Genomic DNA, 12,727 nt, shown 5'->3' with positions numbered 1-12,727 from the left:
ACTGCCACATAATTTAGGTTTTTATTAGGACAGCATTCTATTTCTAGGTATCAGTTTCAACACTATTCATATTTTATTCATTAAAACAAAATTCTCAGAATCTCAGTAGCTTATAATAGCAAATACCTATTTTCCTGTTCATGGATCATCTATGGCTCTACTGGGCTAATAGGAGGTCAGTTGAACTTATATCCAGACTGTGGGTTGTTTCAGATCTATTCTACATTTCTTCCTCCCCCCACCCCAAGACCAGCAGCCAGTTAGGGTACGTTCTGCTCATGGTAAATCACAAGAGTTCAGGAGGGCACGCCAAACCATGAAAGTATGTTTAAAGTCCCTGTTTCTCATTCCACTGGCTAAATCAAGTCATATATCCAAATCTAACATAATGGAATAGGAAGGGTAAAAATTTGGGAACAATCCAGGGGGATCTATTCCCGGGGTAGGTACTAGAAGTGCAAAGGCCATGAGAAAGGAGCATGTCTGTCATCTTCTAGGAAGACCAAGGAGGCTAATTTGGGTAGAGAAGACTGAAAAAGGAGAACAGTGGTAAGAGATAAAGTGAGATAGGTGTTGGAAGTTGAGGGGGACAAATCATGTAAAACCTGGCTTAGGACTTCACTTTTTACTCTAAGTGAGTCTGGAGAGTTTTGGTCAGAGGAGTGACATGATGTGCTTTAAGTGTCAGCAAGGTCACTTTGGGTGTTGTTTTGAGAGTAGAATGATGAACCACAAGGGGAGACCATTTAAGGGGCTACTGCAGTTATCCAGGCAAGAAAAAGTGGTGGCTGGACCAAGGTGGTAGCCGTAGAGAGGATGAGAAGTGATCAGATTTTAGATATATCTGACAGAGTCTAGAGAATTTGCTGATGGCTTGGGTGTGAGTTTGAACAATAAAAAGGAGAGCTAGAGGTCTCCAGAATTCTAGGCCTGAGCAACTGAAGATGGAGCTTCCACTTACTGACATGGGGACTATTTTCTTCTCTTCCTACTAAATCATGTTCTGAAGGTATGTATCAGGACTCCATCCATTGCAAGGAACAAAAAACTCTTCAAAAAAAATGGCTTAGCTGGGGTCTCCTGGTGGCGCAGTGGTTGAGAGTCCACCTGCCGATGCAGGGGACACGGGTTCATGCCCCGGTCCGGGAAGATCCCACATGCCGCGGAGCGGCTGGGCCTGTGAGCCATGGCTGCTGAGCCTGCGCATCCGGAGCCTGTGCTCCGCAACGGGAGAGGCCACAACAGTGAGAGGCCCACGTACCACAAATTAAAAAAAAAAAAAGGCTTAGCTGAAAGGGGAATTGGTTGGCTTAGTAAGGGAAAAAGTCTAGGGATGACACTGGCTTTAGCCATGGCTTAAATAAGGGGCTCAAAGGATATCACTAGGATTCAAAGTTTTTTCCCCATTTTAATGTCATTTCTGCCTCTTCTGGGTTGGTTCCATTCTCAAACTCTCCTCTCTTGCTGGCGAAATGGAATTCCAGCCTCACATTCTCACAACTGTAAGTCTGGTAGATACCCTCTTTTCCAGTAGCCCCCTCAAAAACACAGTTTGATTCTTTTATTGTAGTAAAAATACACATAACATTTACCATCTTAGCCATTTTTAAGTGTACACTTCAGTGGTATTAAGTACATTCACATTGTTGTACAACCATCACCACCATCCCATAACTCTTGTCATCTTCAAAAACTGAAATTCTATACCCATTAATAACTCCCCATTCTCTGCCCCCCTGGCCCTTGGAAACCACTGTATACTTTCTTTCTTCATGATTTTGACTACACTAAGTACCTCATGTAAGTAGAATCATACAGTATTTGTCTTTTTGTGATTGGTTTATTTCATCTAGCATAATGTCCTCAAGGTTCATCCATGTTGTAGCATATTTCAGAATTTCTTTCCTTTATGAGGCTGAATAATATTCTATTGTACGTCTATACCACATTTTGCTAATCCATTCTTCCATCAATGGACACCAGGGTTGCTTTCACATTTTAGCTATTGAATTGAATAATGCTGCTATGTACATGATTGTACAGATGTCTCTTCAAGACGTTGCTTTTCATTCTCTTGGTTATATACCCTAAAATGAAATTGCTGGATCATATGGTAATTCTACTTTTAATTTTTTGAGGAACCTCCATACTGTTTTTCACAGCAGCTATACCATTTTACATTCCCATCAACAGTGCACACAGGCTCTGATTTTTCTACATGCTTGACAGCACTTGTTATTTTCTGGGTTTTTTTTTTTTTTTTTAAATAATGGCCATTCTAACAGGTGTGAGGTGATATCTCACTGTGGCTTTGATTTGCATTGCCCTAATGGTTAGTGATATTGAGCATCTATTTATATGCCTATTGGCCATTCATATATTTTCTTTGGAGAAATGTCTATTCAAGTCCTTGGCCCATTTCTGAATTGGTTTGTTTATTGTTGTTGTTGAGTTTTAGGAGTTCTTTATATATTCTGGACATTAATCCCTTATCAGGTATGTGATTTGCAAATATTTCTCCCATTCTGTATTTTGCCTTTTTACTCTCTGAATAGTGTCTGTGATGCACAAAATTTTTAAATTGTCATTAAGTTCAGTTTGTCTATTTTTCTTTTTTAAACCTTTGCCTTTAGTGTCATATCCAATATATCATTGACAAATCCAATGTCATGAAGCTTTTGCTCTATGTTTTCTTCTAAGATATTTATTGTTTTAAGTATTACATTTAGGCCCTTGATCAATTTTGAGTTAATTTTTGTATAAGGTGCTAGGTAACGGTCCAACTTCATTCTTTTGCAAATCGATATCCAGTTTTCCCAGCACGATTTGATGAAAGACTGTTCTTTCCCTGTTGAATATTTTAGCACCCTTGTCAAAAATCACTTGACCATATATGCAAAGATTTATTCATGGGCTCTCTATTCTGTCCATTAGTCTATATGTCTGTCTTCATACCAGTACCACATTGTCTTGATTACTGTAGAAATGTAGTAAGTTTTGAAATCAGGAAGTGTGAACCCTCTAATTTCCTTCTCCCTTTTCAAGATTATTTTGGCATTCAGAGTTCCTTGAGATTCCACATAAATTTTAGAATGAATTTTTCTATTTCTGCAAAAAATATCATGGGGATTTTGCTAGGGATTGCATTGAATCCATAGATTGCTTTGGGCAGTATTGGCATTTTAATAATATTAATAAGTCTTCTAATCCATGAACAAGGGATGTGTTTATATTTATTTATGTCTTCTTTAATTTCTTTCAGCAATGTTTTGTAGTTTCCGTTACACAGTTCTTTCACCTCCTTGGTTAATTCCTAACTATTCTATTCTTTTTGATGTTCTTATACATGGAATTGTTTTTGTAATTTCCTTTCTTATCTTTCATTATTTGTTTATAGAAATGCAACTGTTTTTGTGTGTTGAGTTTGTATCCTGATACTTTGCTGAATTAATGTATCAGTTCAAACAGGTTTTTTGTGGACTCTAGGGTTTTTAAATATATCATCTGCAAACAGAGATCATTTTACTTCTTCCTTTCCAATTTGGATGCCTTTTATTTCTTCTTCTTGCTTAATTGCTAGGGCTTGAACTTCCAATACTATGTTGAATGGAAGTGATGAAAGCAGACACCCTAGCCTTGTTCCTGATCTTAGAGGAGGTGCTTTTTGGTCTTTCACCATTGAGTGTGATGTTTGCTGTAGGTTTTTTATAGATGGCTTTTATTATGGTGAGATAGTTTCCTTCTATGCCTAGTATGTTGAGTTTTTTTAAATCATGAAAGGGTGTTGAGTTTTGTCAGATGCCTTTTCTACATTAATTGAGATGGTCATGTGTTTTTTTCCTCCATTCTATTGATTTGGTGTATTACATTGATCAATTTTCATATGTTAAAACTATCCTTGCATTCCAGATATAAATCCTATTTGGTCATGGTGTAAATCCTTTTAATATGCTGCTGAATTTGGTTTGCTATTATTTTGTTGAGGATTTTTGCATCAGTGTTCATAAGGGATATTGGTCTATAATTTTCTTGTAGTGTCTTTTTCTGGCTTTTGTATCACAGTAATGCTGGCCTTACAGAGTGAGTTAGGAAATGTTCCCTCCTCTTCAGTTTTTTGGAAAAGTTTGAGAAAGATCAGCATTAGTTTTTTAAATATTTGGTGGAATTCACCCAAGAAACTGTCAGGTCCAGGGCTTTATTTTTGGTTGGGAGAATTTTCATTACTGATTCAATCTCCTCAACTAGTTATATATAGGTCTACTCATATTTTCTATTTCTGCATGAGATAGTCTTGGTAAATTCTGTGTTTCTAGTAATTTGTCCATTTCATCTAGGTTATCTAATTTATTGGCATACACTTGTTTGCAATACTCTTATAATCCTTTCTATTTCTGTAGAATTGGTAGTAATATCTCTACTTTCATTTCTGATTTTAGTAATTTAACTTTTTTTCTTAGTCCATTTAGCTAAAGGTTTGTCAATTTTGTTGATCTTTTCAAAGAATTAACTTTTGGTTTCATTGATTTTCTCTAGTTTTTCTATTTCATTTATCTCTGCTCTAATCCTTATTACTTCCTTCCTCTTCTGTCTGTGGATTTAATTTTTTCTTCTTTTTCTAGTTCCTTAAGTTTAAAGTTAGGTTACTGACTTGAGATCTTTAGTTTTTGAATGTGTTTATAGTTATAAATTTCCCCCTTAGCATTACTTTCACTGTGTCCCATAAATTTTGCTCTGTTGTGTTTTCATTTTCATTCAACTCTCTAAGTATTTCCTAGTTTCTCTTGTTTCTCTTGTGACTTCTTTGATTCATTGACTGTTTAAAAGTGTGTGTATAATTTCCACAATTTTTTGAACATTTTATTTTTCCTTTTGTTATTTCTAACTTTATTCCATTGTGGTAAGAAAAGATACTTTGTATGATATCTATCTTTTAAAATCTATTAAAACTTAATTGGTGGTCTAACATATGTTCTGTCCTGGAAAATGTCCTATATATGCACTTGAGAAGAATGTGTGTTCTATTTTTGGGTGGTGTTCTGTATATGTCTGTTAAGTTTCAATGGCTCATTGTGTTAAGTCCTTTTTCCTTATATACCTTCTGTCTGACTGGTCTCCCTATTGTAAGTGGCGTATTGAAGTCTCCTATTATATTGTAGAACTGTCTATTTCTCCCTTCAATTCGGTCAGTTTTTGCTTCATACATTTTGATGGTCTGTCATTAGGTATGTAAATGTTTATAATTAATTGTTATGTCTTCTTGCTGTATTGAATCTTTTAACATATCCTTTTTAAAGTAGTTTCTAGCAACATTTTTAAATTTAAAGTCTATTTTGTCTAATAGAGCCACTCCTGCCCTCTTTTGGTTACTATTTGCATAGAATATCTCTTTCCTTCCTTTCACTTTCAACCAGTTTGTGTCTTTGGATCTCAGTGAGTCTTTTATAGACTGAATATAGTTGGATCATGTGTTTTTTATCCATTCTGACAGTGTCTGTCTTCTGATTGGAAAGTTTAATCCATTTACAATGAAAATAATTACTGATAAAAAGAGACTCCTGTCTCTGTGCTGTTTTCTATATGCCTTAGAGTATTTTTGTCCGTCATTTCCTGCATTCCTGTCTTCTTTTGTGTTTAGTTGATTTTTTGTGGTGAAATGTTTAAATTCCTTTCTTACTTCCTTTTGTGTATATTCTATAGGCGTTTCTTTGTTGTCACCGGGGGATTACATTTAATATCCTGAAGTTATAACACTCTAATTTGATACAGCTTAACTTCAAAACATACAAAAACTCTGTTCCTTTACAGCTGCACTCCCAGGCTTTCAGTTGTATATGTCACCAAATTACGTAGTTATATGTTGTGGGCCCAAAAACATAAACTAATAATTCTTTAAGTGTATTAGTCTCTTAAATTATGTAATAAATAAGGTTTAGAGTTACAGACCAAAGTGACAGTAGTCTAATACTAATTTTATACTAATAAATGCTATTTTTTCTTTAAATGTTTTTCTCTTAAATCATGTAGACAACAAAAAATTCAGTTTGAAACTATTGTTACAATAGTACTTACTAGCTTTTATAATTTCCCGTGTATTTAACTTCACTGAGACCTTTATTTTTCTCTACAGCTTCAATTTACTATCATTTCACCTTGCAGAAATCCCTTGGGCATTTCTTTCAAGGCATGTCAAATGGTCACAAACTCCCTCAGCTTTTGTTCATCTGGAAATGTCTTTAATTCCTACCTAACTTTTGAAGGACAGTTCTGCTGTTTTTTGGGTTTCTTCCCTATTTTGCACTGTGTTCTGGCTTCCAAAGTTTCTGATGAGAAATCTGGTAATGATCTTATTGAGGATCCCTTGCATGTAATAATTTGCTTCTCTCTTAATGCTGTCAAAAGTCTCTCTTTGACTTTGAAAGTTTATGTGACTTACTGTGGGTTTTTAAATTTCATCTTACTTGGAGTTCACTGAGCTTCTTTGATATTTACCTTCCTGTCTTTCATCAAATTTGGGACGTTTTCAGGCATTATTTCTTTACTCCTTGGCATTTGTGGGTTGCTGACTTCTCCAGCTCTAAGGCTGGGATGCATGAGGCAAAAAGAAAACACATGAAACTACTCACCATCATGCTCCTCTTCCGCTGCTGAAGTCCCTCATCATCTGCCTTCTTCTTTCCACCTTTTAGAGCCTCTTGTGTGTATTTGGTCTGTAATACCCAGGGTATTAGTTGTACTTAGTGGAAAGAAGAGGACGAGTACTTCATCTTCCTAGAAGTGGAAGTCTTAAGATAGTTTTATGTCTGCATACATACATACTATCTTTGATATATTGATTAAATAATGATTTTAAATATGATTCTCTTACCTAGATAAAAAACAAGAAAAAACATCTGAAAACAAAGAAGGAAAGAAACTCTACCACAGCAAGCCATCAGAGAAGAGCAAGAGGTAAATATTCATTGATATGGTTGTTAACAGTCGTTGAAAAAAAAACAAGAATGGCAAATTATTTCCTCTTATACCCAGGAAGACGTCATGATTTTTCCCCAGGTAAAATTAATGATTAAAATTTTGCTCATATTATTTACTGTTTATAAAAATACAAAAGAATCTTGACAGATGAGAGGTGGGTCTTATTACGGTGCTATATTTAAATTTCACTTATACTTACCTTACTTGGAAAAGTATTTGAGGCATCTTACAAAGATGTATCCAGGAGAGCAAGAAGAAATAAATTAAAACTAAGAAAAATTAATGGGAAAACAAGAGTATAAAATAGATGGTACTGAGAGATTGCCTTCCATCATGATAGCATGAGGATCTCTGCAAACCCACTCACCAGCAAAAATCAGAGAAAATTATTTTTTTAAAAAAACAAAAATTTAAAGTTTCTGGAAATGGTCCTAAGGGCATACAGCAAATGAAAAATCATCTGTTCGGGAAAATCTACTAAAATTGGGTACAAACAAAAAAACAACCAAAAGGAAACCAGTGAGAGCCTGGGGTATTTGAATCAAGACTCTCCACACCCTGCCCCCCAGATTCCAGCTCAATGATACTCTACTCCAGGAGCGTGCAGCCAAGGACACAGGGTCCGCTTTCCCCACAGATGCCAGCCAGAGGGCTATCTTCCCAGGAAGGGCAGGGCTTGCACATTTCTTATCCTGTCTCCAGCTGCCTGCTGTTGAAGTGAAGTTCCAGGTAAGTGCAGTCAGGAGGTGGGGGCTCCCTTCTTTCTACGCAGACCCCACTCTTGAAAAGAAGGCTCTACACTTTGTGTGCTACATCACTGAAAATATTTTGGTCCTAATCACCCGTCTTGGATTGTAAGGTGTTGGTTCCACACTGGAAGAGGCAAATAGAGAAGACCTGAGGCTCCTGCCCTCCTTCCACCTACATCTTAGCTCCTAAAATGGGGTACCACTGAGAGAAGAGTGCCACTGTCCCCACTCTCAGCTCCAGAGACACATCAGAAATTTTGCATAAGTGCATTAAGATGGCAGAGTAGGAGGATGTGGAGCTCACTTTCCCTCAAAAACACATCTACATGTGGCACAGTTCTCACAGCAAACTAACTGGAAACTGGCAAAAGATCTCTCATACAACCAAAGCTGCAAGAAACATCCCCATGTCATTGGGTACGATGGGAAAAAAAAGGCATCAAGACACAAGACGCCCCTGGGAGGTATCTGTGAAGGAGGGAGGGTCCACACAGGCAGGCCCTCACCCTGGGAACCCCATGACTGCTAGGAACTCCACCAGGACATACAGAGGGACTGGAGGGGCCTGGACTCTGATCTCAAGCCGTGTACATGTGCTGGCTTGCTATCAGTCAGGGCAGAAAGAGACTAGAGCTGATGGCTGCCACTTCATCACACTTCCCAGCCTGAAGCACATGCCAGGTGGGGCAGCTAGTATGTGCAGTGGCTAGGCACTGAATCTCGGGTTTGTGTGCCCTGGGAGTGAACTCAATCTAGCTGCACAGAGACAGCCCAGAGCGTCTGGGGTGTGGCCCAGGCCAAACCTCAGAGCCCATTGTCAGTACCTGCACTGCAGAGCACAAGTCTGCCATTGGAGCCCATCATCAGCACATGCACGGTGGGACACAGGTATGGTGGCAGCGGACTTCATTGGCATACATACCACGTGGCATCACAGAATCGCATGTCTCTGGCAGACAGCCCCTGGGGAGGAATACACAGTGGTTTCTTTCCCTGTGAGAGTGCTCTGGTTCTTCCCACCTCACACCCCAGCTTGGAGCTGGATTGTGGGTAGACAGGTCCTGGGAGAGCAGCCCCAGGCAGCAGCACAATGACCTCAATTCCTGCAGCCACAACACCCCGCTCCCAGCACCAGCCTAGCACTAGGTCTGGGATAAACACAACAGAGAAACGGACAAGACCTTGGGCTGCTTCTGGGAAGAACTGTGGATGCCTTCAGTGGTGGCACATAGGTCTGCTATGACTACATGGGCCTCACTTGCTTCGGCACTCACCTTTTGCAACAGAGCACATACTTAAGGGCAACAGAGTCTTACTGAGCCCAACTTTCAGGGCTTCTACTCCAACAACCGGGGAGCAGACCCCACCCCCAGCAAGGCTCTGACAGCCACAGAGCAAAGAGGAGGCCCCACCCAAAATCCAGTGCAGGCTCTGGACAACACACCACCAATCCCATCCCCTATCAAGGGGATAATGGCCAGCATACTCTGAGGAAAGATGTGGCTAGCATCCATACCAAAACTAGCCCTCACACCAAAAATATTGAACTCACACATTCTATACAGGGACACTCTCACATAAAAGCACCCCTTCAAGACAACAGTAGCTGTTTCTCCTAAATTCAGAGACAGAGAAAGTTAAGTAAAATGAAAAAGAAGGAGAGGAACTGTTCCCAATTAAAAAAATAAGAGATATCCCCTGAATAAACAAATCATGAAACAGACCTCAGTGGTCTATTACACCCTGAGTTCAAACAGGAGTTAATAAAAATGCTAAAGGAATTAAGAAAGATTATCAAAAGAAAGGCAGATCACTGTAACAAGGATCTAGAAACTATAAAAAGGAACCAATCAAAATTAGACAAGTCAATTGCCAAGATAAAAACCAATCTACAAGCAATGAATAGCAAACTAAGTGCCACGGAAGAATGAACAACTGATCTGGAAGACAGAATAATGGAAATCAGTCAGAACAGCAGACAGAAAGACAAATGAAAACAGAAAAGTGAAAGCAATATACCAGATCTATGGGATAATATAAAGCATGCCAACCTACACATGATATTGGTTCCAGAAGGAGAAGAAAGAGAGAAGGGGATCGAAAATGTAATCTAAAGAAGGAAACGGATATCCAGGTACAGGAAGCACAGATGGTCCCAAAGAAGATGAACACAAACAGACCCACACCAAGACATATTGGAATTAAAATGGCAAAAGATAAAGAGAGGATTCTAAAGGCAGATAGAGAAAAGCAGTCAGTTACAAGGCAACCCCCATAAGACTATCAGCGTATTTCTCCGCAGAAACTGTGCAGGTCAGAAGGCAGTGGCATGATATATTCAAAGTCCTGAAAGAGAAAACCCTGCCCTCTGGGATACTCTACCCAGCAAGATTATAATTTAGACCAGGAGGAGAGATAAAGAATTTCTCAGACAAGCAAAAACTAAAAGAATACAGCAATACTAAGCCTAACCTAAAAGAAATATTGAAAGGTCTTCTCTAGATAGAAAAGAAGCAAGTATCTATAGGAAAGGGAAAATCACAATAGGAAAGGCAAATACATAAAAGGATTGAAGATCACTTAAGTCAGTACATAGATTAAAAAACAATCCAAAAAATTGTAAAAATGATTAAAACTACAATTAACAGTAAAAGGATAAGGATGTAAAATAGGACATCAAAATCACAAAATGTAGGGAATGGGAGTATAATAATGAAGATCTTTTAGAATGTGTTTGAACTTGTATGACTATCAGTCTAAAGCAAGTAGATATAGTTATGGTTAACATACTTGAAAACCAGGGTAACCAAACATCAAAAAGGTACAGTAGTCACAGAAACCCAAAAGAAAGGAACTCAAGCATAATACAAAAGAAATCCATCAAACCACAAAAGGGAAAACAAAAAAGAAATGAACGGAGAAGTACAAAAACTGGAAAAAAAGGTTTAAAATGGCAATAAGTACATACCTATCAATAATTACTTTAAATGTCAATGGACTAAATTCTCATCAAAAGACACAGAGTGGCAGATTGGATAAAAAAAATCAAGAACCTACAATATGCGGCCCACAAGTACAATATGCTGCCTACAAGACTCACTTTAGGGCAAAAGACACACAGGTTGAAAGTGAGGGGATGGAAAAGGATATTTCATGCAAATGAAAACAATAAGAAAGCAGGGGTAGCAATACTCGTATCTGACAAAGTAGACTTTAAAACAAAGTAGTCTTTAAAACATAAAGACAGAGAAGGACATTATATAATGATAAAAGGAGCAATACAAGAAGAGGATATTACACTTGATAACATAAATGTACCCAATATAGGAGCACCTAAATACATAAAACAAATAGCAGACACAAAGGAAGAGATTGACAGGAATACAATAATGGTAGGAGACTTTAACACCCCACTGACATCAATGGACAGATCTTCTAGACAGAAAATCAGTAAGGCAGCAGAGATGCTAAATGACACAACAGACCAAATATTTTTCCTTGGTCAGGGGAACCAGGTAAAACAGATAGCTCCTAATGTCTTCCCAAAATAAATGACTTAATTTGCAACAGATCCTGGAGAAATTCAAGCTTAACAGCATTCTCAGAAACAGTAGAAGTAGAGTAAAAGGCAATTTGGAGAAGATTGGTAGATCCATTGGAGAAACAGGCTAAACTTGTAGGCTGGCTAGTTCACCAGAGAGAACTGCAGGGAGGGGAACAGCTGGGAGGAGTCTGAGGTGGCATCAGAACAAATCTGAAACCCTGACCTAGGAAACTGTTCCTTTGGAGCCCAAATTTGATTGGATTAGTCTGTAGGGCAATTTATGCCCCAGGGCACTGTTGAAAACAATAGATCTATTAGCCAGAAATTAGTGGAATTTAACAGCAGGGTGTGTGATCAGGGAAGGTGTCAAAGACAACCCTGCCAAAACCACTGCCTTCCCAGAGAGAGTGGGGCACAACCAAGTCTGCACCCGTCAGGGAGCAAATTAGAGGTTTAACACTTCAGGGGGTAATGGACTTCGCTAAAATACACCAGCCAGTCACTAAAGAAACAAATACATACATAACAATAAATAGCTCCAGAAGGTATGGAAGGGGTAGCAGGGAAAGATTAGTACCCAGAGTTCAACAGAATTGTCTAGTTGGGAAATAAGCCTGACAAACACAGACGAAGGACAACATCCCTAGTTGATGCGATCCAAAAAATCATCCTTGGAGCCAATCAAGCAATCTTTCAAGCATCTGTTACCTGCAGAGAGCCCAGAAGTTGAAGACCTGAGTACCAGACTTAGAAGATTTCTACTCAGATGTTTCTGGAGTTTAATAACAGTGATCCAGTGGGAAATTTAAAGTTAGCAGTCACAAGTTCATTCAGCAGATACTGAGCACCAAATACACTGTCATCTGCTAAATGTGGATTGAATTAACGGAATCTAATTTCCCAAGAACTTCTGAAATTTTTTCTCTTTTCCTCCTTTATTATTTACTAATAATCTTTGGCAGAAAGAGTGAACAGTATCATCTTAACTGAGGTTAATGCCTGAGGTCAACTTAAGTTCATGCTCTTGAACTATTTCTTACTTTAAATGATTGCTTGTTATCAGTATATCCCTAAAAAAATATTAGAGTATTTTAGTTAACTTTATTTCCTACCAGGACACTTTCAATAATTCATTTTGCAGACTTTAAGCAAAAACAAATAATTATAGATTACTGTGATTAGAATTTATAGATCACATTCATAAGGACACTGGCCTGGTGATTTTCTATGAGATAAATATAATAGTTTATTATGGTTCATAGCATTATTTCAATCAAAGGAAGAGGGCTAAAAAATGACATCAAGAGTTTGTTGAATGGGCTTCCCTGGTGGCGCAGTGGTTGAGGATCTTCCTGCCGATGAAGGGGACACGGGTTCGTGCCCCGGTCCGGGAGGATCCCGCATGCTGCGGAGCGGCTGGGCCCGTGAGCCATGGCCGCTGAGCCTGTGCTCCGCAACGGGA

At 38.4% G+C, this 12,727-nt stretch overlaps 2 protein-coding genes across 2 annotated transcripts in view; one reads left to right on the top strand and one right to left on the bottom strand.

The window, feature by feature from the left end:
* The window catches only part of CYREN (cell cycle regulator of NHEJ), a 106,210-nt gene that overhangs the window by 26,667 nt on the left and 66,816 nt on the right, over positions 1–12,727 (bottom strand). Inside the window, exon 4 of the mRNA XM_033432403.2 lies at positions 6,624–6,707. Coding sequence (XP_033288294.1) covers positions 6,624–6,707 — 84 coding nt within the window. The remainder of the gene's footprint in view (positions 1–6,623; positions 6,708–12,727) is intronic.
* AGBL3 (AGBL carboxypeptidase 3) overlaps positions 1–12,727 on the top strand; it is a 96,634-nt gene that overhangs the window by 63,680 nt on the left and 20,227 nt on the right. Inside the window, 1 exon segment of the mRNA XM_049715121.1 lies at positions 6,870–6,948. Within this exon segment, the coding sequence (XP_049571078.1) occupies positions 6,870–6,948 (79 nt within the window).

The sequence above is a fragment of the Orcinus orca genome, chromosome 9 (genome assembly GCF_937001465.1).
Source record: "Orcinus orca chromosome 9, mOrcOrc1.1, whole genome shotgun sequence".
Classification (NCBI taxonomy): domain Eukaryota; kingdom Metazoa; phylum Chordata; class Mammalia; order Artiodactyla; family Delphinidae; genus Orcinus; species Orcinus orca.
Note: the sequence above shows the minus strand (reverse complement) of the source record. Positions and strands in the feature narration are given on the sequence as shown.